Raw genomic sequence first — 27,311 nt, 5'->3', positions numbered from 1 at the left:
ACGCTGTATCTTATAATGGAGTATGCCAGTGGAGGTAAAGTACCGCTCGCCCTGTCTCTGTGTAACACCCGTCACTCACCCGTCTCTCTGTGTGTGTATCACCCGTCTCTCTGTGTGTAACACCCGTCACTCACCCCTCTCCCTCTCTCTCTCTCTCCGTGTGTAACACCTGTCACTCACCCCTCGCCCTCTCTCTCAGTATGTAACACCCGTCACTCACCCCTCGCCCTCTCTCTCAGTATGTAACACCCGTCACTCACTCCTCTCCCTCTCTCTCATTGTGTAACACCCGTCACTCACCCCTCGCCCTCTCTCTCCCTCTCTCCGTGTGTAACACCCGTCACTCACCCCTCTCCCTCTCTCTCAGCATGTAACACCCGTCACTCACCCCTCTCCCTCTCTCTCAGCATGTAACACCCGTCACTCACCCCTCTCCCTCTCTCTCAGCATGTAACACCCGTCACTCACCCCTCTCTCTCTCTGTGTAACACCCGTCACTTACCCCTTTCCCCCTCTCTCAATAGGTAACACCCGTTACTCACCCCTCTCCGTCTCTCTGTGTGTAACACCCGCCACTCACCCCTCTCCCTCAGCATGTAACACCCGCCACTCACCCCTTTCCCTCTCTCTATCTACGTGTAAAACCCGTCACTCACCCCTCTCCCTCTCAGTATGTTACACCCGTCACTTACCCCTCTCCCTCTCTCTATGTGTAACACCCGTCTCCCTCTCTCTCATTGTGTAACACCCGTCACTCACCCCTCTCCCTCTCTCTCTCTCCGTGTGTAACACTCGTCACTCGCCCCTCTCCGTCTCTTTCAGTATGTAACACCCATCACTCACCTCTCTCCCCTCTCTCTCAGTATGTAACACCCGTCACTCACCCCTCTCCCTCTCTCTCAGTATGTAACACCCGCCACTCACCCCTCTCCCTCTCTCTGTGTAACACCCGTCACTTACCCCTTTCCCCCTCTCTCAATAGGTAACACCCGTCACTCACCCCTTTCCCTCTCTCTATCTATGTGTAAAACCCGTCACTCACCCCTCTCCGTCTCTCTGTGTGTAACACCCGTCACTCACCCCTCTCCCTCAGCATGTAACACCCGTCACTCACCCCTCTCCCTCTCTCTATGTGTAACACCCGTCACTCACCCCTCTCCCTCTCTCTCATTGTATAACACCCGTCACTCACCCCTCTCCCTCTCTCTCTCCGTGTGTAACACCCGTCACTCACCCCTCGCCCTCTTTCTCAGTATGTAACACCCATCACTCACTCCTCTCCCTCTCTCTCATTGTGTAATACCCGTCACTCACCCCTCTCCCTCTCTCTCTGTGTGTAACACCCGTCACTCACCTCTCTCCACTCTCTCAGCATGTAATACCCGTCACTCACCCCTCTCCCTCTCTCTCAGTATGTAACACCCGTCACTCACCCCTCTCCCTCTCTCTCAGTATGTAACACCCGTCACTCACCGCTCTCCCTCTCTCTCAGTATGTAACACCCGTCATTCACCCCTCTCCCTCAGTATGTAACACCCGTCAGTCACCCCTCTCCCTCTCTCTCAGTATGTAACACCCGTCACTCACCTCTCTCCCTCTCTCTCAGTATGTAACACCTGTCACTCACCCCTCTCCCTCTCTCTATATGTAACACCCGTCACTCGCCCCTCTCCCTCTCTCTCAGTATGTAACACCCGTCACTCGCCCCTCTCCCTCTCTCTCAGTATGTAACACCCGTCACTCACCCCTCTCCCTCTCTCTCAGTATGTAACACCCATCACTCACCTTTCTCCCTCTCTCTCAGTATGTAACACCCGTCACTCACCCCTCTCCCTCTCTCTCAGTATGTAACACCCGTCACTCACCCCTCTCCCTCTCTCTCAGTATGTAACACCCGTCACTCACCGCTCTCCCTCTCTCTCAGTATGTAACACCCGTCACTCAGCCCTCTCCCTCTCTCTCAGTATGTAACACCCGTCACTCACCCCTCTCCCTCAGTATGTAACACCCGTCAGTCACCCCTCTCCCTCTCTCTCAGTATGTAACACCCGTCAGTCACCCCTCTCCCTCTCTCTCAGTATGTAACACCCGTCAGTCACCCCTCTCCCTCTCTCTCAGTATGTAACACCCGTCAGTCACCCCTCTCCCTCTCTCTCAGTATGTAACACCCGTCACTTACCCCTCTCCCTCTCTCTATGTGTAACACCCGTCACTCACCCCTCTCTCTCTCTCTCTCTCCGTGTAACACCCGTCACTCACCCCTCTCTCTCTCTGTGTAACACCCGTCACTCACCCCTCTCCCTCTCTATATGTAACACCCGTCACTCACCCTTCTCCCTCTCTCTCAGTATGTAACACCCGTCACTCACCCCTCTCCCTCTCTCTCAGTATATAACACCCGTCACTCACCCCTCTCTCTCTCTCTGTGTGTAACACCCGTCACTCACCCCTCTCTCTATGTGTATCACCCGTCACTCACCCCTTTCCCTCTCTCTCTCTATGTGTAACACCCGTCCCTCACCCCTTTCCCTCTCTCTCAGTATGTAACACCCGTCACTCACCCCTCTCCGTCTCTTTCAGTATGTAACACCCGTCACTCATCCCTCTCCCTCAGTATGTAACACCCGTCACTCACCTCTCTCCCTCTCTCTCAGTATGTTACACCCGTCACTTACCTCTCTCCCTCTCTCTGTGTAACACATGTCACTCACCCCTCTCCCTCTCTCTGTGTAACACATGTCACTCACCCCTCTCCCTCTCCCTCAGTATGTAACACCCGTCACTCACCCCTCGCCCTCTCTCTCTCTCTCTCAGTATGTTACACCCGTCACTTACCCCTCTCCCTCTCTCTATGTGTAACACCCGTCACTCACTCCTCTCCCTCTCTCTCATTGTGTAACACCCGTCACTCACCCCTCTCCCTCTCTCTCAGTATGTAACACCCGTCACTCACCCCTCTCTCTATATGTAACACCGTCACTCACCCCTCTCCCTCTCTCTATATGTAACACCCGTCACTCAACCCTCTCCCTCTCTCTCTCTATATGTAACACCCGTCACTCACCCCTCTCCCTCTCTCTATGTGTAACACCCGTCACTCGCCCCTCTCCGTCTCTTTCAGTATGTAACACCCGTCACTCACCCCTCTCTCTATATGTAACACCGTCACTCACCCCTCTCCCTCTCTCTATATGTAACACCCGTCACTCAACCCTCTCCCTCTCTCTCTCTATATGTAACACCCGTCACTCACCCCTCTCCCTCTCTCTATGTGTAACACCCGTCACTCGCCCCTCTCCGTCTCTTTCAGTATGTAACACCCGTCACTCATCCCTCTCCCTCTCTCTGTGTGTAACACCCGTCACTCACCCTTCTCCCTCTCTCTATGTGTAACACCCGTCACTCACCCCTCTCCCTCTCACTATATGTAACACCCGTCACTCGCCCCTCTCCCTCTCTCTCAGTATGTAACACCTGTCACCCACCCCTCTCCCTCTCTCTCAGTATGTAACACCCGTCACTCACCCCTCTCCCTCTCTCTGTGTGTAACACTCGTCACTCACCTCTCTCCCTCTCTCTCAGTATGTAACACCCGTCACTCACCTCTCTCCCTCTCTCTCAGTATGTAACACCCGTCACTCACCCCTCTTCCTCTCTCAGTATGTAACACCCGTCACTCACCCCTCTCCCTCTCTCTCAGTATGTAACACTCGTCACTCACCTCTCTCCCTCTCTCTCAGTATGTAACACCTGTCACTCACCCCTCTCCCTCTCTCTCAGTATGTAACACCCGTCACTCACCTCTCTCCCTCTCTCTCAGTATGTAACACCTGTCACTCACCCCTCTCCCTCTCTCTATGTGTAACACCCGTCACCCACCCCTCTCCCTCTCTCAGTATGTAACACCCGTCACTCACCCCTCTCCCTCAGCATGTAACACCCGTCACTCACCTCTCTCCCTCTCTCTCAGTATGTAACACCTGTCACTCACCCCTCTCCCTCTCTCTATGTGTAACACCCGTCACTCACCCTCTCCCTCTCTCTATATGTAACACCCGTCACTCACCCCTCTCCCTCTCTCTCAGTATGTAACACCCGTCACTCACCCCTCTCCCTCAGTATGTAACACCCGTTACTCACCCCTCTCCCTCTCTCTCAGTATGTAACACCTGTCACTCACCCCTCTCCCTCTCTCTATATGTAACACCCGTCACTCACCCCTCTCCCTCTTTCTCAGTATGTAACACCCTTCACTCACCCCTCTCCCTCTCTCTATATGTAACACCCGTCACTCACCCCTCTCCCTCTCTCTATATGTAGCACCCGTCACTCACCCTCTCCCTCTCTCTATATGTAACACCCGTCACTCGCCCCTCTCCCTCTCTCTCAGTATGTAACACCCGTCACTCACCCCTCTCCCTCTCTCTCAGTATGTAACACCCGTCACTCGCCCCTCTCCCAGTATGTAACACCCGTCACCCACCCTTCTCCCTCTCTCTCAGTATGTAACACCCTTCACTCACCCCTCTCCCTCTCTCTATATGTAACACCCGTCACTCACCCCTCTCCCTCTCTCTCAGTATGTAACACCCATCACTCACCCCTCTCCCTCTCTCTATGTGTAACACCCGTCACTCACCCCTCTCCCTCTCTCTATATGTAACACCCGTCACTCACCCCTCTCCCAGTATGTAACACCCGTCACTCGCCCCTCTCCGTCTCTTTCAGTATGTAACACCCGTCACACACCCCTCTCCCTCTCTCTCAGCATGTAACACCCGTCACTCATCCCTCTACCTCTCTCTATATGTAACACCCGTCACTCACCCCTCTCCCTCTCTCTCAGTATGTAACACCCGTCACTCACCCCTCTCCCTCTCTCTCAGTATGTAACACCCGTCACTCACCCCTCTCCCTCTCTCTCAGTATGTTACACCTGTCACTCACCCCTCTCCCTCTCTCTGTGTGTAACACCCGTCACTCACCCCTCTCCCTCTCTCTATGTGTAACACCCGTCACTCACCCCTCTCCCTCTCTCTATATGTAACTACCGTCACTCATCCCTCTCTCTCAGTATGTAACACCCGTCACTCGCCCCTCTCCGTCTCTTTCAGTATCTAACACCCGTCACTCACCCCTCTCCCTCTCTCAGTATGTAACACCTGTCACTCACCTGTCTCCCTCTCTCTCAGTATGTAACACCCGTCACTCACCCCTCTCCCTCTCTCTATATGTAACACCCGTCACTCACCCCTCTCCCTCTCTATATGTAACACCTGTCACTCACCCCTCTCCCTCTCTCTATATGTAACACCCGTCACTCACCCCTCTCCCTCTCTCTATATGTAACACCCGTCACTCACCCCTCTCCCTCTCTCTGTGTAACACCCGTCACTGACCCCTCTCCCTCTCTCTATATGTAACACCTGTCACTCACCCCTCTCCCTCTCTCTGTATGTAACACCCGTCACTCACCCCTCTCCCTCTCTCTGTGTGTAACACCCGTCACTCACCCCTCTCCCTCTCTATATGTAACACCTGTCACTCACCCCTCTCCCTCTCTCTCTGTGTAACACCCGTCACTGACCCCTCTCCCTCTCTCTATGTGTTTCACCCGTCACTCACCCCTCTCCCTCTCTCTATGTGTTTCACCCGTCACTCACCCCTCTCCCTCTCTCTGTATGTAACACCCGTCACTAACCCCTCTCCCTCTCTCTATGTGTAACACCCGTCCTGACCCCTCTCCCTCTCTCTGTGGGGTATATGCAATTGCGGTCGAATTCCCGAAATTGTCGAATTTCGGGTCATTTTCGCCCCAAAAAAAAATTCGCCTATGCAATTCAGTGCTTTCCGACCAAAAAACGGACTTTCAAAATTCGACTTTTTGAAATTCGAATTTTTGCAAATTCGACTTTTCTGCAATGATACAAGTGCTGCAATTCGACCAAAGCATATTCAATTCAAGTTTGGAAATTCGACAGCAGTGCTTTTAGACAGCAAATTCGTCATTTTCAATCCGCCACACTTTGGAGGGTGAAAACAATAAAAAAAAAATTTAAACATGTTTTTTTTTGGTGTTTTTTTTTTTAGGAATAGCAGATCTATTTATATTAGAAGGGATTAGGTACTTTTTTTTTTTTTTTTTGGAGGCACAAATATTATTTATATATTTTTTAAAATATTATTTTTTTTTATTTTTATTTTTATTGCTGGAACGGTAAAATCCTAAAAAAAAATGGCGTGGGGTCCCCCCTCCAAAGCATAACCAGCCTCGGGCTCTTCGAGCTGGTCCTGGTTCTAACAATGCGGGGGAAAAATTGACAGGGGATCCCCCGTATTTTTAAAACCAGCACCGGGCTCTGCGCCTGGTGCTGGTGCCAAAAATACGGGGGACAAAAAGAGTAGGGGTCCCCCGTATTTTATACACCAGCATCGGGCTCCACTAGCTGGACAGATAATGCCACAGCCGGGGGTCACTTTTATGCCGTGCCCTGCGGCCGTGGCATTAACTACCCAACTAGTCACCCCTGGCCGGGGTACCCTGGGGGAGTGGGGACCCCTTCAATCAAGGGGTCCCCCCCCCAGCCACCCAAGGGCCAGGGGTGAAGCCCGAGGCTGTCCCCCCCATCCAATGGGCTGCGGATGGGGGGGCTGATAGCCTTTTGTGATAATGAAAAGATTATTGTTTTTTCCAGCAGTACTACAAGTCCCAGCAAGCCTCCCCCGCAAGCTGGTACTTGGAGAACCACAAGTACCAGCATGCGGGAGAAAAACGGGCCCGCTGGTACCTGTAGTACTACTGGGAAAAAAATACCCAAATAAAAACAGGACACACACACCTTGATAGTAAAACTTTATTTCATACGTCGACACACACATACTTACCTATGTTCACACGCCGACATCGGTCCTCTTCTCCATGTAGAATCCAGGGGTACCTGAAAATAAAAGATCAATATACTCACCTCAACCAGGCTCCAGAGATACATCCACGTACTTGGAGAAAAAAACAAACCGGACAACCGACCACACGGACTGAAAGGGGTCCCATGCTTACACATGAGACCCCTATCCCCGAATGAGACCTGTCAGTGACAGCTGTCACAGAAAGGTCTCTAAAGCCAATCAGGAAGCGCTACTTCGTTGCGCTCACCTGATTGGCTGTGCGCTGTCTGTGCTGTGACAGCGCATCGCACAGCCCCGTCCATTATATTCAATGGTGGGAACACAGCGGCTAGCGGTGAGGTCACCCGCCGGTCAGCGGCTGACCGCGGGTTAACCCCCCCGCTAGCCGCTAAGTTCCCACCATTGAAACTAATGGAGCGGCTTTGCGATGCGCTGTCACAGCACAGACAGCGCACAGCCAATCAGGTGAGCGCCACGGAAGTAGCGCTTCCTGATTGGCTGAAGGGACTTCAGTGACAGGAGTCACGTGATGTCCCGGCATTCGGGAGAAAGGGGTCTGATGTGAAAGCATGGGACCCCTTTTAGTCCGGTGGTTCGGGTGTTGGCGTTTTGTTATTTTGCCAAGTACGTGGATTATCTCTGGACGCTGGAAGGTGAGTATAATTTTTTCACAGGTACCCCGGATCGTCGGAGACCGTGGCAGTCGGCGTGTCAACATAGGTAAGTATGTGTGTGTCGGCAGTGTGTAATAAAGTTGTACTTGTCACGGTGTGTGTGTCCTGTTTTTATTTGGGTATTTTTTTCCCAGTAGAACTACAGGTACCAGCGGGCCCGTTTTTCTCCCGCATGCTGGTACTTGTGGTTCTCCAAGTACCAGCTTGCGGGGGAGGCTTGCTGGGACTTGTAGTACTGCTGGAAAAAACAATATTCTTTTCATTATCACAAAAGGCTATCAGCCCCCCCATCCGCAGCCCATTGGATGGGGGGGGGGGGCAGCCTCGGGCTTCACCCCTGGCCCTTGGGTGGCTGGGAGGGGGACCCCTTGATTGAAGGGGTCCCCACTCCCCCAGGGTACCCCGGCCAGGGGTGACTAGTTGGGTAGTTAATGCCACGGCCGCAGGGCACTGTATAAAAGTGACCCCCGGCTGTGGCATTATCTGTCCAGCTAGTGGAGCCCGATGCTGGTGTTAAAAATACGGGGGACCCCTACTCTTTTTGTCCCCCGTATTTTTGGCACCAGCACCAGGCGCAGAGCCCGGTGCTGGTTTTAAAAATACGGGGGATCCCTGCCCAATTTTTCCCCGCATTTTTAGAACCAGGACCAGCTCGAAGAGCCCGAGGCTGGTTATGCTTTGGAGGGGGGACCCCACGCCATTTTTTTTTTGGGTTTTTCCCGTTTTTTCCCATTTTTTTAAATCGCAGCAAAATCCGCCAAATCGGCCGATTTTCGCCCGCGGTTCTGGCGAATCCGTTTTTCATTGAATATGGTGAATTCCGGCAGCCACCTTCCGGAATTCACCTGTCGAATTGAGTCGAATTAAAAAACGGCGAAAAATTGCCGCGATTCGCCGTGAATTGCATACACCCCTGTGTGTAACACCCGTCACTCACCCCTCCCTCTCTCTATATGTAACACCCGTCACTCACCCCTCTCCCTCTCTCTATATGTAACACCCGTCACTCACCCCTCTCCCTCTCTCTATATGTAACACCTGTCACTGACCCCTCTCCCTCTCTCTGTGTGTAACACCCGTCACTCACCCCTCTCCCTCTCTCTATGTGTAACACCCGTCCTGACCCCTCTCCCTCTCTCTGTGTGTAACACCCGTCACTCACCCCTCTCTCTATATGTAACACCCGTCACTCACCCCTCTCCCTCTCTCTATATGTAACACCCGTCACTCACCCCTCTCCCTCTCTCTATATGTAACACCCGTCACTCACCCCTCTCCCTCTCTCTATATGTAACACCCATCACTCACCCCTCTCCCTCTCTCTGTGTGTAACACCCGTCACTCACCCCTCTCCCTCTCTCTCAGGTGAGGTATTTGACTTCCTGGTGTCTCATGGTCGTATGAAGGAGAAAGAGGCGCGATCTAAGTTTCGGCAGGTGAGTTCGTGTCTTTTCTCTAGTCTCATTCTGGGGAAGATGTGTCAGACGTATGAGAGAGATAAAGTAGAGCAGTGTAATAACAGCAGACTTATCCAGGCGCAGTCATTTGAACTTATATATGTTGCTAGGAAAAACTGTTCTATATGTGCAGCACCCCATCGGGTAATAAAAGGGGGAGTCAAAACACCAATGAGGGCACAGATACAATTTACAAATCACATACTGGACATAAAAGCAGAAATTAGATTGATTTACAGGATCCCAGGAGGTATATAAAATAAGGATTTTGGTACTTACAAATAAATCCCTTTCTCCAATTCCATAGGGGACACTGGAGTATACACTGGGGTATAGACGGGTGATGAGTGTAGCATGGCACTTTAAGAAATGATTAGAATAGAAATGAGCTCCGCCCCCTCTATACCCCACTGGAACTCCGTTAAGCCAAATAAGAAGGTCCAGGAATGGACATCGGTAACAAAAGCTAGAGAATACCGATACGCTGCAGCTGACGCCATAGAACACTGCAGGGGCGGGCGTCCAGTGTCCCCTATGTGATCGGAGAAAGGGATTTATCGGTAAGTACCAAAATCCTATTTTCTCCTTGATGCACTAGGGGACACTGGAGTATACACTGGGACGTCCCAAAGCTGACCCCTCCGGACGGGAAGGGGCGGAGAACCTGCGTCAGTTCTCACAGAAGAAGTAACACTGTAGAACAGAGAAAACGTCCCGGTAGCACTCTACAAAAAGATGTGGACCGGTAGCTGCGCAGCAGACGCTCCGAGCCTGGCAGCCCATGAGGCCCCCTAACCAATAAAGAGAGCAGAGCTAGAATGAGAGGAGACAGACGCCGGACAAACAAGCAGGTGATCCACCTGAGGCCTAGAACGCATTGTGTAACACTCGTCACTCACCCCTCTCCCTCAGTGTGTAACACTACACTACAGCCTCTCCCTCAGTGTGTAACACTACACTACAGCCTCTCCCTCTCCCTCAGTGTGTAACACTACACTACAGCCTCTCCCTCTCCCTCAGTGTGTAACACTACACTACAGCCTCTCCCTCAGTGTGTAACACTACACTACAGCCTCTCCCTCAGTGTGTAACACTACACTACAGCCTCTCCCTCAGTGTGTAACACTACACTACAGCCTCTCCCTCAGTGTGTAACACTACACTACAGCCTCTCCCTCATTGTGTAACACTACACTACAGCCTCTCCCTCATTGTGTAACACTACACTACAGCCTCTCCCTCATTGTGTAACACTACACTACAGCCTCTCCCTCATTGTGTAACACTACACTACAGCCTCTCCCTCAGTGTGTAACACTACACTACAGCCTCTCCCTCTCCCTCATTGTGTAACACCCATCACTCTCCCTCATTGTGTAACACTACACTACAGCCTCTCCCTCTACCTCATTGTGTAACACCCATCACTCTCCCTCATTGTGTAACACTACACTACAGCCTCTCCCTCAGTGTGTAACACTACACTACAGCCTCTCCCTCTCCCTCATTGTGTAACACCCGTCACTCACCCCTCTCCCTCATTGTGTAACAGTACACTACAGCCTCTCCATCTCCCTCATTGTGTAACACCCATCACTCTCCCTCATTGTGTAACACTACACTACAGCCTCTCCCTCAGTGTGTAACACTACACTACAGCCTCTCCCTCTCCCTCATTGTGTAACAGTACACTACAGCCTCTCCCTCTCCCTCATTGTGTAACACTACACTACAGCCTCTCCCTCTCTCTCATTGTGTAACACTACACTACAGCCTCTCCCTCAGTGTGTAACACTACACTACAGCCTCTCCCTCTCCCTCATTGTGTAACACCCGTCACTCACCCCTCTCCCTCATTGTGTAACAGTACACTACAGCCTCTCCATCTCCCTCATTGTGTAACACCCATCACTCTCCCTCATTGTGTAACACTACACTACAGCCTCTCCCTCAGTGTGTAACACTACACTACAGCCTCTCCCTCTCCCTCATTGTGTAACAGTACACTACAGCCTCTCCCTCTCCCTCATTGTGTAACACTACACTACAGCCTCTCCCTCTCTCTCATTGTGTAACACTACACTACAGCCTCTCCCTCATTGTGTAACACTACACTACAGCCTCTCCCTCTCCCTCATTGTGTAACACTACACTACAGCCTTGTGACTGCGGACAGAAAACATACACATAAAGTTTCAAAAAATCAAAAAAGGAAATACAAAAAGGGTTAGACAAATAGAACAGTAGAGAATGCAGAAATCTAAGAATTAGGATAAGGGTGGGGATAAGGGTGGAGAAGTGGAGAGCAAGAGCTATGGGTAGAGATGTGAAACGCCTGAGAATTAAAACCAATGGGTCATGTGACCGCACTGATTTTAGCTTTTTAGGATAGATTGTGGGGCCAGTCACCAGGCTGGTCCGGGGCTTTGAAAGGTGCTGTCCCTAATTTACCCTGTCTGGCCTGTGTCTTGTGGCCCCTCTTCTGCCCAACGCGTTTCACATGAATAGATTCTTTCTCAGACATTGTACTTATTTGTCTGAAGGTTTTTTTTTACTGTAAAACTTTATTGAAGAAACAGGAAGTCGATTTGTTTTGGCGGTAACCACGTGTTGCTTCACTTCCATAGGCTCATAAAGATGAATTAAAACATTTATTCTCCTATTGCTTTTCACATGAGGGAAAAAGTCAAGTTTAGAAGGGGAGAAAATATAAAAGCAATATTAAAAATAAAATAATAGATAATAAATAAATATAAAAAAAAAAATAATCAATGTTTTTTTGTTTTTCATTTTTAAACGTTCTATTAAGCTGACAATGCCGTTTTATATGCAGGAAAGAAAGTTATACCTTAAACACACCTTAAATACACTTTACCATGGAGCCGCTGCGGGCGCTGTACTTAATACACACTCTACGTACTTTGGGGGTAATTCCAAGTTGATCGCAGCAGGAATTTTGATAGCAGTTGGGCAAAACCATGTGCACTGCAGGGGAGGCAGATGTAACATGTGCAGAGAGAGTTAAATTTGGGTGTGGTGTGTTCAATCTGCAATCTAATTTGCAGTGTAAAAATAAAGCAGCCAGTATTTACCCTGCACAGAAACAAAATAACCCACCCAAATCTAACTCTCTCTGCAAATGTTATATCTGCCCCCCCTGCAGTGCACATGGTTTTGCCCAACTGCTAAAAATTTTCCTGCTGCGATCAACTTGGAATTACCCCCTTTGTACGCTATTAGCGTACAAAGTCCCGTGCTGTGTACGGACAGCGTACAAACGCTGCGCTGACCTTACAAAGTACACACAGCGCATACACACCCAGAGATACACTGTAAACCCTTAACAGCTATGCAATGCAATGATAATACACTTTAAACCTTAGCAGGGCAATGAAGACACGACACCAGATTATAATTAAACCGCTGGGTTCCGACACCACAGCGTCCACAGCGTATTATTGCTGAAAGGAGGTTACAATACAAACAATACAATACAATACAATATAATATAACCGAGTAAATTGCTACAGTCAATGTTACATACGTGATTGGATTCGCCGCGCTACCCGGTCCGGTCCGGTCCTCGGTCATCTGATAGATAACGTTGTGAATCTTGACCAGTCTGACCAGGCCTGCTGCAGGCTCTCTTTATACAATTCATCCAAAACATAACACAATGGATACTGTAATCTTTGTCCATTGAACACAGGGATGGTCATTTACAGTACAGGAGAGGTCATAGGTCGGTTTGAATAGGTGGGCGATGTCTTTCCCAACTGCTCTTGTGGGTGATCTCCTCTGGATTCCCGCCGCATACATAATGTACAGTAAATACAGTTTATATCTATATTCTGCTCCTGCATATAACTATCCGCAGGAACATGCGATCTTCCTCAAACCAACACCGGAATGTTACCCTTAAAATACCCTTCAGCTGGATACCAAACACCACCTTATAACCTTGTTCTGTCCCCTCCTATTCTGTAAAGGTGAATCCCTTTGTTCTGAAACCATTTAAACTGCTGTTACTTTCTGATGTGGTGCAGGGAGACTATGGGGTACATTTACTAACATTCGTAATTCCCGAAAATAGGTCAAAGTTCAATCACGAATGACATCGACAGTGTAAAACTGCAACTTTTTGAATTTATTACGATGGATTTACTAAGCTGTCGTATTCGTGTTTTTCTTTTCTTCCGATGTCGATGTCATTCGTTTTTTTTTTAACCTAATTTTACGGCAGTGATTAGCAAAACACTGCCTTTTTTTTTTTACAATCAATCTCGGCCGGATCTGTGTGATCCATGCTGGGGTTCTTTTTTTTTTTTTTTTTAAATTAAACAATGTAAAATCCCCAAAAAAAATGCGTGGGGTCCCCCCTCCTAAGCATAACCAGCCTCGGGCTCTTTGAGCCGATCCTGGTTGCAGAAATATGGGGAAAAAAATGACAGGGGTTCCCCCATATTTAAGCAACCAGCATCGGGCTCTGCGCCTGGTCCTGGTCCCAAAAATACGGGGGACAAAAAGAGTAGGGGTCCCCCGTATTTTTAAAACCAGCACCGGGCTCCACTAGCTGGACAGATAATGCCACAGCCGGGGGTCACTTTTATATAGTGCCCTGCGGCCGTGGCATCAAAAATCCAACTAGTCACCCCTGGCCGGGGTACCCTGGGGGAGTGGGGACCCCTTCAATCAAGGGGTCCCCCCCCCCCAGCCACCCAAGGGCCAGGGGTGAAGCCCGAGGCTGTCCCCCCCCATCCAATGGGCTGCGGATGGGAGGGCTGATAGCCTTTGTTGTAAAATAAAAGATATTGTTTTTAGTAGCAGTACTACAAGTCCCAGCAAGCCTCCCCCGCATGCTGGTACTTGGAGAACCACAAGTACCAGCATGCGGCGGAAAAACGGGCCCGCTGGTACCTGTAGTACTACCACTAAAAAAATACCCAAAAAAACACAAGACACACACACCGTGAAAGTATAATTTTATTACATACATACACACATACATACATACTTACCTTATGTTCTCACGCAGGTCGGTCCTCTTCTCCAGTAGAATCCAAGGGCTACCTGTTGAATAAATTATACTCACCAGATCCAGTGGTCCAGGCTCCTCGGCAAATCCAGGGATAATCCACGTACTTGAATAAAACAAAAAAACGGTTGCCCGACCACGAACTGAAAGGTGACCCATGTTTGCACATGGGTCACCTTCCCACGAATGCCAGAAACCCACTTTGCCTTCTGGCTAAGTGGGTTTCTTCAGCCAATCAGGGAGTGCCACGTTGTAGCACCCTCCTGATCAGCTGTGTGCTGCTGTCCTCACTGACAGGCGGCACACGGCAGTGTTACAATGTAGCGCCTATGCGCTACATTGTAACCAATGATGGGAACTTTCTGCTCAGCGGTGACGTCACTTTAGGTCAACCGCAGGGCAGAAAGTTCCCATCATTGGTTACAATGTAGCGCATAGGCGCTACATTGTAACACTGCCGTGTGCTGCCTGTCAGTGAGGACAGCAGCACACAGCTGATCAGGAGGGTGCTACAACGTGGCACTCCCTGATTGGCTGAAGAAACCCACTTAGCCAGAAGGCAAAGTGGGTTTCTGGCATTCGTGGGAAGGTGACCCATGTGCAAACATGGGTCACCTTTCAGTTCGTGGTCGGGCAACCGTTTTTTTGTTTTATTCAAGTACGTGGATTATCCCTGGATTTGCCGAGGAGCCTGGACCACTGGATCTGGTGAGTAGAATTTATTCAACAGGTAGCCCTTGGATTCTACTGGAGAAGAGGACCGACCTGCGTGAGAACATAAGGTAAGTATGTATGTATGTGTGTATGTATGTAATAAAATTATACTTTCACGGTGTGTGTGTCTTGTGTTTTTTTGGGTATTTTTTTAGTGGTAGTACTACAGGTACCAGCGGGCCCGTTTTTCCGCCGCATGCTGGTACTTGTGGTTCTCCAAGTACCAGCATGCGGGGGAGGCTTGCTGGGACTTGTAGTACTGCTACTAAAAACAATATCTTTTATTTTACAACAAAGGCTATCAGCCCTCCCATCCGCAGCCCATTGGATGGGGGGGGACAGCCTCGGGCTTCACCCCTGGCCCTTGGGTGGCTGGGGGGGGGGACCCCTTGATTGAAGGGGTTCCCACTCCCCCAGGGTACCCCGGCCAGGGGTGACTAGTTGGATTTTTGATGCCACGGCCGCAGGGCACTATATAAAAGTGACCCCCGGCTGTGGCATTATCTGTCCAGCTAGTGGAGCCCGGTGCTGGTTTTAAAAATACGGGGGACCCCTACTCTTTTTGTCCCCCGTATTTTTGGGACCAGGACCAGGCGCAGAGCCCGATGCTGGTTGCTTAAATATGGGGGAACCCCTGTCATTTTTTTCACCATATTTCTGCAACCAGGATCGGCTCAAAGAGCCCGAGGCTGGTTATGCTTAGGAGGGGGGACCCCACGCAATTTTTTTTAAAAAAATAAGCACTTTCCCACCCCTTCCCACTGATATACATGCACGGATCTCATGGATCCGTGCATGCCTATCCAAACACGAATAAAAAAAAAAGTTCTGTTTTTTTTTAGCACTTTTTTACGAGTTGTAATTTTTCACGGCAGTGTTTGTTCTTTTTTTGCTTTGCACTTCTTAGTAAATGACCGAGATTCATACTTAAACAGCCGCGTTTTGACCGATGGTGTATTCATTCGTAATTTTTTACCTGAACTAGCAAAAAATTACGAATGCCCTCATCACTGCCGTGATTAGTGTTTAGTAAATGACCGAGATTAACCGAGATGACACTTTAAAGAAAAAACGGCATCTCGGTCAAAATCGGGAGCTTAGTAAATATACCCCTATGTGTACATTGTGCACTATTTGGATTAAATATGTAATGTGTTTTGATAGCCTTCCATGTGTTCACAAACTCTACCGTAAATACCCATACCACGCACTGATGCGCACGACCGCGGGAGCGACCATACGCAAATTGCGAATATGTGCACGCACAGCAGAGCAAGTACGCGCACGGAGGCCATCTGTGTGTAGTATGTACATGATGTGTGTACTGCAATATTTTTCGACTTTGACAAAGTGCTCAGTCCACAGTCGCAAGGCTGTAGCGCTTCTGATCTGCTGCACACAAACACTGATCGCAGCAGATTATCTCTTTCTCAGAAAATTTGTAGCGCGCGTGGACACAGAATGAGACACCCAGAGCTGGGTTATACGTATCATCAGCTGACAAACCAGAAAACACAATGGGTTGATAAATGTGGAAGGAAGGACCACCTCTGGCGCAGACGACCTGTGGCATGTTATGCTTGCCCGACCATCATGGAAAACTGAAGGAAGGGGAGCGACAGGAGAGCGCGCCCAGCTCGGACACCCACTGTGCTGAATAGAAAGCCAGCAGCAGAACTGTTCTCCAAGACAGTAGGGGAGAGTCTCTCAGTCTAGGGGCTCAAACATATCCTGAGTGAAGGAAAAGCAACACCATGGGGCAAGAGGCACCCAAGGGACTGGGCCCGACAAGGCAGAAACGGTGTCACATGGTAGTAGGTGCACCCTGCGCGAGCTCCAGGATAAGATCAGCATTCACTTCCGCCTGAAGAACAGAACACAAGATAGCTGGAATAAGGTCATTGAGAAACCAAGGCCTTCACACCAAGTGACATAAAGACTTCCAAGCCCAGTGCTAGGGAGCAGCCAACTCGCCTGACCCGAAGTGTAGAAGGAAAATCAGCTTCCGGGAAACCTTTGCTCTGCAGGAATGTGGCTCCAGCAGCTGCACCTGGTAATGTGGTTCCAGCGGCTGCACCTGGTAATGTGGTTCCAGCGGCTGCACCTGGTAATGTGGTTCCAGCGGCTGCACCTGGTAATGTGGTGCACCAGTGGTCCTGATGAAGAGAATCCAGGCGGCATGGTAACAATCACAGGCCTTCTGCAAGACGCTGTAGAAGAGTCGAGTACCACATTCTATGAAGCCAAATCACCGCCATTAGCCAGGAAACAGGCAGATCGCAGTCACGTCCGAAAGAGCCTGCTCTCAGCGAATAGGATTCTGAGTCTGTGAAGAACCTCTTGTACTATAACACCGCATGGGGGGATGTCCTTTACAGGAACCACGGGGGAGGGGGGTGGGACCAGGAAGCAGGTGCAGGCTGTGTATGGGGGGAACAGAGGAGTATGCAGTGTAAGATGTGGAAGAGAGACGTTGAAACCTCATTAATTAAACACCCGCTGCCTCTCCTTAGTCACCCTCTGCCACTTACTGCTTCTCTGCCATCCCGTCACCCACTGCCAACCTATGCCTCCTCGTCACCCTCTGCCTCTCCCTAGTCATCCTCTACCTTCCCCCGTCCCCCACTGCCTCTCTATAGTCAGCCTCTTCCTGCCAGCCACTACCTCAACTGCCACTCTATGCATCTCCCTGCCACCTACTGCCATCCCCCAGTCTCTCTCTGCCAGCCTCATCACCCACTGCCTCCCCATCATCCTATGCCTCCCACCACCTCTCCATAGTTACCATCTGCCTCTCCCTAGTCCCCCTCTGTCGCCCTTCGTCTCACTGTGCCATGCCCCTGACACCCTCTGCCAACCCCTGTCACTGTCTGTCTCCCCGTCACCCTCTGCCTCTCTATAGTCAGCCTCTGCCTCTCCCTGCCAGCCACTACCTCAACATCTCTCCCTAGCCACTCTCTGCATCTCCCTGCCACCTACTGCCATCCCCCAGTCGCTCTCTGCCAGCCTCATTGCCTACTGCCTCCCCATCATCCAATGCCTCCCACTACCTCTCCCTAGTTACCATCTGTCTCTCCCTAGTCACCCTCTGTCACCCTCCATCTCACTGTGCATTGCCTCTGACACCCTCAGCCAACCCCTGTCAAGGTCTGCCTCCTCGTCACCCTCTGCCTCTGCCTAGTCATCCTCTGCCTTTCCCCGTCCCCCACTGCCTCTCCTAGCCAGCTTCTGCCTCTCCAAGCCAGCTTCTGCCTCTCCTAGTCACCCTCTGCCTCTCCCTGTCACCCTCTGCCTCTCCCTGTCACCCTCTGCCTCTCCCTGTCAGCCACTACCTCCCCCTGTCAGCCACTACCTCCCCCTGTCAGCCACTACCTCTCCCTGTCAGCTTCTGCCTCTCCTAGTCACCCACTACCTCTCCCTGTCAGTCACTACCTCTCCCTGTCAGCCACTACCTCTCCCTGTCAGCCACTACCTCTCCCTGTCAGCCACTACCTCTCCCTGTCAGTCACTACCTCTCCCTGTCAGCCACTACCTCTCCCTGTCAGCCACTACCTCTCCCTGTCAGCCACTACCTCTCCCTGTCAGCCACTACCTCTCCCTGTCAGCCACTACCTCCCCCTGTCAGTCACTACCTCCCCCTGTCAGGGTGCAGTTAATATACCAGCTGTCAGGATCCCGGTATTCAGGAGACTGACACCGGAATCACGACAGTCTGTAAAATGCCGCCGCCCGGAATCCCGACAAATGCGGGGTGTTCCCACTCTGTTGGTGGGTCCCTTGCAGACTTGGTTCTATTCCCACTCTATGGGTGTTGTGGACACTCACAAGTGCGAAGTCCCTGTTAGTCGGCATGCCGGCCGTCAGGATTGAGAGGGGGCGGTATCCCGCGTCGGTATTGTCACATAACTACATCCCCTGTCACTTACTGTCTACCTGCCCACACACACCCGCTCCCAAATGCCTTCACAGTGGGAATAAAGGGAACATTGGCCTAATTCTAAGACACATGCCTGAGAGAGGAGCTACTGTGCCTAGGCAGTGCTACTGTGCGTATGTGGTCCGCTGACCTCTCTTCTGTCCTGTGCCTAGGCAGTGCTACTGTGCGTGTGTGGTCCGCTGACCTCTCTTCTGTCCTGTGCCTAGGCAGTGCTACTGTGCGTGTGTGGTCTGCTGACCTCTCTTCTCTTCTGTCCTGTGCCTAGGCAGTGCTACTGTGCGTGTGTGGTCTGCTGACCTCTCTTCTCTTCTATCCTGTGCCTAGGCAGTGCTACTGTGCGTGTGTGGTCTGCTGACCTCTCTTCTCTTCTATCCTGTGCCTAGGCAGTGCTACTGTGCGTGTGTGGTCTGCTGACCTCTCTTCTGTCCTGTGCCTAGGCAGTGCTACTGTGCGTGTGTGGTCCGCTGACCTCTCTTCTGTCCTGTGCCTAGGCAGTGCTACTGTGCGTGTGTGGTCTGCTGACCTCTCTTCTCTTCTGTCCTGTGCCTAGGCAGTGCTACTGTGCGTGTGTGGTCTGCTGACCTCTCTTCTCTTCTATCCTGTGCCTAGGCAGTGCTACTGTGCGTGTGTGGTCTGCTGACCTCTCTTCTCTTCTATCCTGTGCCTAGGCAGTGCTACTGTGCGTGTGTGGTCTGCTGACCTCTCTTCTATCCTGTGCCTAGGCAGTGCTACTGTGCGTGTGTGGTCCGCTGACCTATCTTCTCTTCTATCTTGTGCCTAGGCAGTGCTACTGTGCGTGTGTGGTCCGCTGACCTCTCTTCTGTCCTGTGCCTAGGCAGTGCTACTGTGCGTGTGTGGTCCGCTGACCTCTCTTCTGTCCTGTGCCTAGGCAGTGCTACTGTGCGTGTGTAGTCCGCTGACCTCTCTTCTCTTCTATCCTGTGCCTAGGCAGTGCTACTGTGCGTGTGTGGTCCGCTGACCTCTCTTCTCTTCTATCCTGTGCCTAGGCAGTGCTACTGTGCGTGTGTGGTCCGCTGACCTCTCTTCTATCCTGTGCCTAGGCAGTGCTACTGTGCGTGTGTGGTCCGCTGACCTCTCTTCTGTCCTGTGCCTAGGCAGTGCTACTGTGCGTGTGTAGTCCGCTGACCTCTCTTCTATCCTGTGCCTAGGCAGTGCTACTGTGCGTGTGTAGTCCGCTGACCTCTCTTCTATCCTGTGCCTAGGCAGTGCTACTGTGCGTGTGTGGTCCGCTGACCTCTCTTCTGTCCTGTGCCTAGGCAGTGCTACTGTGCGTGTGTGGTCTGCTGACCTCTCTTCTCTTCTGTGCCTAGGCAGTGCTACTGTGCGTGTGTGGTCCGCTGACCTCTCTTCTGTCCTGTGCCTAGGCAGTGCTACTGTGCGTGTGTGGTCCGCTGACCTCTCTTCTGTCCTGTGCCTAGGCAGTGCTACTGTGCATGTGTGGTCCGCTGACCTCTCTTCTCTTCTGTCCTGTGCCTAGGCAGTGCTACTGTGCATGTGTGGTCCGCTGACCTCTCTTCTCTTCTGTCCTGTGCCTAGGCAGTGCTACTGTGCGTGTGTGGTCCGCTGACCTCTCTTCTGTCCTGTGCCTAGGCAGTGCTACTGTGCCTGTGTGGTCCACTGACCTCTCTTCTCTTCTGTCCTGTGCCTAGGCAGTGCTACTGTGCGTGTGTGGTCTGCTGACCTCTCTTCTGTCCTGTGCCTAGGCAGTGCTACTGTGCATGTGTGGTCCGCTGACCTCTCTTCTGTCCTGTGCCTAGGCAGTGCTGCTGTGCGTGTGTGGTCCGCTGACCTCTCTTCTGTCCTGTGCCTAGGCAGTGCTACTGTGTGTGTGTGGTCCGCTGACCTCTCTTCTGTCCTGTACCTAGGCAGTGCTACTGTGCGTGTGTGGTCCGCTGACCTCTCTTCTCTTCTATCCTGTGCCTAGGCAGTGCTACTGTGCGTGTGTGGTCCGCTGACCTCTCTTCTCTTCTATCCTGTGCCTAGGCAGTGCTACTGTGCGTGTGTGGTCCGCTGACCTCTCTTCTGTCCTGTGCCTAGGCAGTGCTACTGTGCGTGTGTGGTCCGCTGACCTCTCTTCTGTCCTGTGCCTAGGCAGTGCTACTGTGCGTGTGTGGTCCGCTGACCTCTCTTCTCTTCTGTGCCTAGGCAGTGCTACTGTGCGTGTGTGGTCCACTGACCTCTCTTCGGTTCTGTGCCTAGGCAGTGCTACTGTGCGTGTGTGGTCCGCTGACCTCTCTTCTCTTCTGTGCCTAGGCAGTGCTACTGTGCGTGTGTGGTCTGCTGACCTCTCTTCTCTTCTCGACCTAGGCAGTGCTACTGTGCGTGTGTGGTCCGCTGACCTCTCTTCTGTTCTGTGCCTAGGCAGTGCTACTGTGCGTGTGTGGTCTGCTGACCTCTCTTCTCTTCTCGACCTAGGCAGGGCTACTGTGCGTGTGTGGTCTGCTGACCTCTCTTCTTTTCTCGACCTAGGCAGTGCTACTGTGCGTGTGTGGTCCGCTGACCTCTCTTCTCTTCTGTGCCTAGGCAGTGCTACTGTGCGTGTGTGGTCCACTGACCTCTCTTCGGTTCTGTGCCTAGGCAGTGCTACTGTGCGTGTGTGGTCCGCTGACCTCTCTTCTCTTCTGTGCCTAGGCAGTGCTACTGTGCGTGTGTGGTCTGCTGACCTCTCTTCTCTTCTCGACCTAGGCAGTGCTACTGTGCGTGTGTGGTCCGCTGACCTCTCTTCTGTTCTGTGCCTAGGCAGTGCTACTGTGCGTGTGTGGTCTGCTGACCTCTCTTCTCTTCTCGACCTAGGCAGTGCTACTGTGCGTGTGTGGTCTGCTGACCTCTCTTCTTTTCTCGACCTAGGCAGTGCTACTGTGCGTGTGTGGTCCGCTGACCTCTCTTCTCTTCTGTGCCTAGGCAGTGCTACTGTGCGTGTGTGGTCTGCTGACCTCTCTTCTCTTCTCGACCTAGGCAGTGCTACTGTGCGTGTGTGGTCCGCTGACCTCTCTTCTCTTCTGTGCCTAGGCAGTGCTACTGTGCGTGTGTGGTCTGCTGACCTCTCTTCTCTTCTCGACCTAGGCAGTGCTACTGTGCGTGTGTGGTCCGCTGACCTCTCTTCTCGACCAAGGCAGTGCTACTGTGCGTGTGTGGTCCGCTGACCTCTCTTCTCTTCTCGACCAAGGCAGTGCTACTGTGCGTGTGTGGTCCGCTGACCTCTCTTCTCTTCTGTCCTGTGCCTAGGCAGTGCTACTGTGCGTGTGTGGTCCGCTGACCTCTCTTCTGTCCTGTGCCTAGGCAGTGCTGCTGTGCGTGTGTGGTCCGCTGACCTCTCTTCTGTCCTGTGCCTAGGCAGTGCTGCTGTGCGTGTGTGGTCCGCTGACCTCTCTTCTGTCCTGTGCCTAGGCAGTGCTGCTGTGCGTGTGTGGTCCGCTGACCTCTCTTCTGTCCTGTGCCTAGGCAGTGCTACTGTGTGTGTGTGGTCCGCTGACCTCTCTTCTGTCCTGTACCTAGGCAGTGCTACTGTGCGTGTGTGGTCCGCTGACCTCTCTTCTCTTCTATCCTGTGCCTAGGCAGTGCTACTGTGCGTGTGTGGTCCGCTGACCTCTCTTCTCTTCTATCCTGTGCCTAGGCAGTGCTACTGTGCGTGTGGTCCGCTGACCTCTATTCTGTCCTGTGCCTAGGCAGTGCTACTGTGCGTGTGTGGTCCGCTGACCTCTCTTCTCTTCTGTGCCTAGGCAGTGCTACTGTGCGTGTGTGGTCCACTGACCTCTCTTCTCTTCTGTCCTGTGCCTAGGCAGTGCTACTGTGCTGACCACACGTGCGGCGCTCGTCTGCGGTAACTTGCTGGGGTCCTGTAATCATGTTATTGTAGGTTGACAAGCTCTGGTATAGGCTAATATTCCCCATTTCTCTCCTGCCCCGTGGAGTGGTGGAGGTGCCACTGAAAAATAATCCTCTCCCCGCCATATCGCTCCTATGAAATGTGGACAATAATTGTGTTTTTCTCTCACAGATTGTCTCTGCTGTCCATTACTGTCACCAGAAGAACATTGTTCATAGAGATCTCAAGGTGAGACTGCGGCTCTTGTTCTGCTCCCTCAGCTTCCTCCTCTCTTCCTGTAGAGTGACCTAAGTTCCATCCTTCTTCTCAATGTCCCCACAGGCTGAGAATCTTCTCCTGGACGCTGAGGCCAATATAAAGATTGCTGATTTTGGCTTCAGTAATGAGTTTACACCTGGTGGGAAGTTGGACACGTTTTGCGGGAGCCCACCATATGCCGCTCCTGAGTTATTTCAGGGTAAAAGGTACAATGGGCCTGAGGTGGACGTCTGGAGCCTGGGGGTCATCCTTTACACGCTGGTCAGTGGATCCCTACCCTTCGATGGGCAGAACCTTAAGGTAAAGCTCTTAGATTTGTAGCTGGTAAGAAATGTGACACAGTAGATATCAGTGAGGTGACTGTAGCTCTGTAAGTAGATAATCCAGGGCGACCCATGATACACAGTCATCTGCCGAGCGCTGCTCTCACCCTGATCATTACATATGGATAGAGGGAGTGAGGTGACTGTAGCTCTGTAAGAAGATAATCCAGGGCGTCCCATGATACACAGTCACCTGCCGAGCGCTGCTCTAACCCTGATCATTACATATGGATAGAGGGAGTGAGGTGACTATGTAGCTCTGTAAGAAGATAATCCAGGGCGTCCCATGATACACCGTCACCTGCCGAGCGCTGCTCTCACCCTGATCATTACATATGGATAGAGGGAGTGAGGTGACTGTAGCTCTGTAAGGAGATAATCCAGGGCGTCCCATGATACACCGTCACCTGCTGAGCGCTGCTCTCACCCTGATCATTACATATGGATAGAGGGAGTGAGGTGACTATGTAGCTCTGTAAGGAGATAATCCAGAGCGTCCCATGATACACAGTCACCTGCCGAGCGTTGCTCTCACCCTGATCATTACATATGGATAGAGGGAGTGAGGTGACTATGTAGCTCTGTAAGAAGATAATCCAGGGTGTCCCATAGTACACAGTCACCTGCCGAGCGCTGCTCTCACCCTGATCATTACATATGGATAGAGGGAGTGAGGTGACTAGCTCTGTAAGGAGATAATCCAGGGCGTCCCATGATACACAGTCACCTGCCGAGCGCTGCTCTCACCCTGATCATTACATATGGATAGAGGGAGTGAGGTGACTATGTAGCTCTGTAAGGAGATAATCCAGGGCGTCCCATGATACACAGTCACCTGCCGAGCGCTGCTCTCACCCTGATCATTACATATGGATAGAGGGAGTGAGGTGACTATGTAGCTCTGTAAGGAGATAATCCAGAGCGTCCCATGATACACAGTCACCTGCCGAGCGTTGCTCTCACCCTGATCATTACATATGGATAGAGGGAGTGAGGTGACTATGTAGCTCTGTAAGGAGATAAACCAGGGCGTCCCATGATACACAGTCACCTGCCGAGCGCTGCTCTCACCCTGATCATTACATATGGATAGAGGGAGTGAGGTGACTAGCTCTGTAAGGAGATAATCCAGGGCGTCCCATGATACACAGTCACCTGCCGAGCGCTGCTCTCACCCTGATCATTACATATGGATAGAGGGAGTGAGGTGACTATGTAGCTCTGTAAGGAGATAATCCAGGGCGTCCCATGATACACAGTCACCTGCCGAGCGCTGCTCTCACCCTGATCATTACATATGGATAGAGGGAGTGAGGTGACTATGTAGCTCTGTAAGGAGATAATCCAGGGCGCCCCATGATACACAGTCACCTGCCGAGCGCTGCTCTCACCCTGATCATTACATATGGATAGAGGGAGTGAGGTGACTATGTAGCTCTGTAAGGAGATAATCCAGAGCGTCCCATGATACACAGTCACCTGCCGAGCGCTGCTCTCACCCTGATCATTACATATGGATAGAGGGAGTGAGGTGACTATGTAGCTCTGTAAGGAGATAATCCAGGGCGTCCCATGATACACAGTCACCTGCCGAGCGCTGCTCTCACCCTGATCATTACATATGGATAGAGGGAGTGAGGTGACTATGTAGCTCTGTAAGGAGATAATCCAGGGCGCCCCATGATACACCGTCACCTGCCGAGCGCTGCTCTCACCCTGATCATTACATATGGATAGAGGGAGTGAGGTGACTGTAGCTTTGTAAGGAGATAATCCAGGGCGTCCCATGATACACAGTCACCTGCCGAGCGCTGCTCTCACCCTGATCATTACATATGGATAGAGGGAGTGAGGTGACTATGTAGCTCTGTAAGGAGATAATCCAGGGCGTCCCATGATACACAGTCACCTGCCGAGCGCTGCTCTCACCCTGATCATTACATATGGATAGAGGGAGTGAGGTGACTGTGTAGCTCTGTAAGGAGATAATCCAGGGCGCCCCATGATACACAGTCACCTGCCAAGCGCTGCTCTCACCCTGATCATTACATATGGATAGAGGGAGTGAGGTGACTATGTAGCTCTGTAAGGAGATAATCCAGGGCGTCCCATGATACACAGTCACCTGCCGAGCGCTGCTCTCACCCTGATCACTACATATAGATAGAGGGAGTGAGGTGACTGTAGCTCTGTAAGGAGATAATCCAGGGCGTCCCATGATACACAGTCACCTGCCGAGCGCTGCTCTCACCCTGATCATTACATATGGATAGAGGGAGTGAGGTGACTATGTAGCTCTGTAAGGAGATAATCCAGAGCGTCCCATGATACACAGTCACCTGCCGAGCGCTGCTCTCACCCTGATCATTACATATGGATAGAGGGAGTGAGGTGACTATGTAGCTCTGTAAGGAGATAATCCAGAGCATCCCATGATACACAGTCACCTGCCGAGCGCTGCTCTCACCCTGATCATTACATATGGATAGAGGGAGTGAGGTGACTATGTAGCTCTGTAAGAAGATAATCCAGGGCGTCCCATGATACACAGTCACCTGCCGAGTGCTGCTCTCACCCTGATCATTACATATGGATAGAGGGAGTGAGGTGACTATGTAGCTCTGTAAGGAGATAATCCAGGGCGTCCCATGATACACAGTCACCTGTCGAGTGCTGCTCTCACCCTGATCATTACATATGGATAGAGGGAGTGAGGTGACTATGTAGCTCTGTAAGGAGATAATCCAGGGCGTCCCATAGTACACAGTCACCTGCCGAGCGCTGCTCTCACCCTGATCATTACATATGGATAGAGGGAGTGAGGTGACTATGTAGCTCTGTAAGGAGATAATCCAATGCGTCCCATGATACACAGTCACCTGCCGAGCGCTGCTCTCACCCTGATCATTACATATGGATAGAGGGAGTGAGGTGACTATGTAGCTCTGTAAGGAGATAATCCAGAGCGTCCCATGATACACAGTCACCTGCCGAGCGCTGCTCTCACCCTGATCATTACATATGGATAGAGGGAGCGAGGTGACTGTGTAGCTCTGTAAGGAGATAATCCAGGGCGTCCCATAGTACACAGTCACCTGCCGAGTGCTGCTCTCACCCTGATCATTACATATGGATAGAGGGAGTGAGGTGACTATGTAGCTCTGTAAGGAGATAATCCAGGGCGTCCCATGATACACAGTCACCTGCCGAGCGCTGCTCTCACCCTGATCATAATATATGGATAGAGGGAGTGAGGTGACTATGTAGCTCTGTAAGGAGATAATCCAGGGCGTCCCATGATACACAGTCACCTGCCGAGCGCTGCTCTCACCCTGATCATTACATATGGATAGAGGGAGTGAGGTGACTATGTAGCTCTGTAATGAGATAATCCAGGGCGTCCCATGATACACAGTCACCTGCCGAGCGCTGCTCTCACCCTGATCATTATATATGGATAGAGGGAGTGAGGTGACTGGGTAGCTCTGTAAGGAGATAATCCAGGGCGTCCCATGATACACAGTCACCTGCCGAGCGCTGCTCTCACCCTGATCATTACATATGGATAGAGGGAGTGAGGTGACTGTGTAGCTCTGTAAGAAGATAATCCAGGGCGCCCCATGATACACAGTCACCTGCCGAGCGCTGCTCTCACCCTGATCATTACATATGGATAGAGGGAGTGAGGTGACTATGTAGCTCTGTAAGGAGATAATCCAGGGCGTCCCATGATACACAGTCACCTGCCGAGCGCTGCGCTCACCGTGATCATTACATATGGATAGAGGGAGTGAGGTGACTATGTAGCTCTGTAAGGAGATAATCCAGAGCGTCCCATGATACACAGTCACCTGCCGAACGCTGCTCTCACCCTGATCATTACATATGGATAGAGGGAGTGAGGTGACTGTGTAGCTCTGTAACGAGATAATCCAGGGCGTCCCATAGTACACAGTCACCTGCCGAGCGTTTCTCTCACCCTGATCATTACATATGGATAGAGGAAGTGAGGTGACTATGTAGCTCTGTAAGGAGATAATCCAGGGCGTCCCATAGTACACAGTCACCTGCCGAGCGCTGCTCTCACCCTGATCATTATATATGGATAGAGGGAGTGAGGTGACTGTGTAGCTCTGTAAAAATATAATCCAGGGCGCCCC

The 27,311-nt window shown here is 51.5% G+C and overlaps 1 protein-coding gene across 2 annotated transcripts in view; it reads left to right on the top strand.

The window, feature by feature from the left end:
* The window catches only part of MARK4 (microtubule affinity regulating kinase 4), a 404,265-nt gene that overhangs the window by 73,696 nt on the left and 303,258 nt on the right, over window positions 1-27,311 (top strand). Inside the window, exons 5-8 of one of the 2 annotated variants that reach the window (XM_063950481.1) lie at window positions 3-34; window positions 8,946-9,016; window positions 22,742-22,798; window positions 22,892-23,128. In XM_063950481.1, coding sequence (XP_063806551.1) covers window positions 3-34; window positions 8,946-9,016; window positions 22,742-22,798; window positions 22,892-23,128 — 397 coding nt within the window. Of the gene's footprint in view, window positions 1-2; window positions 35-8,945; window positions 9,017-22,741; window positions 22,799-22,891; window positions 23,129-27,311 lie in introns of those variants that run through there. The other variant, XM_063950480.1, reaches the window with a different exon arrangement.

This window comes from Pseudophryne corroboree (assembly GCF_028390025.1).
Source record: "Pseudophryne corroboree isolate aPseCor3 chromosome 8 unlocalized genomic scaffold, aPseCor3.hap2 SUPER_8_unloc_6, whole genome shotgun sequence".
Taxonomy (NCBI): Eukaryota; Metazoa; Chordata; class Amphibia; order Anura; family Myobatrachidae; genus Pseudophryne; species Pseudophryne corroboree.
The sequence above is the reverse complement of the archived record's forward strand: the minus strand, read 5'-3'. Positions and strand labels throughout refer to the sequence as shown.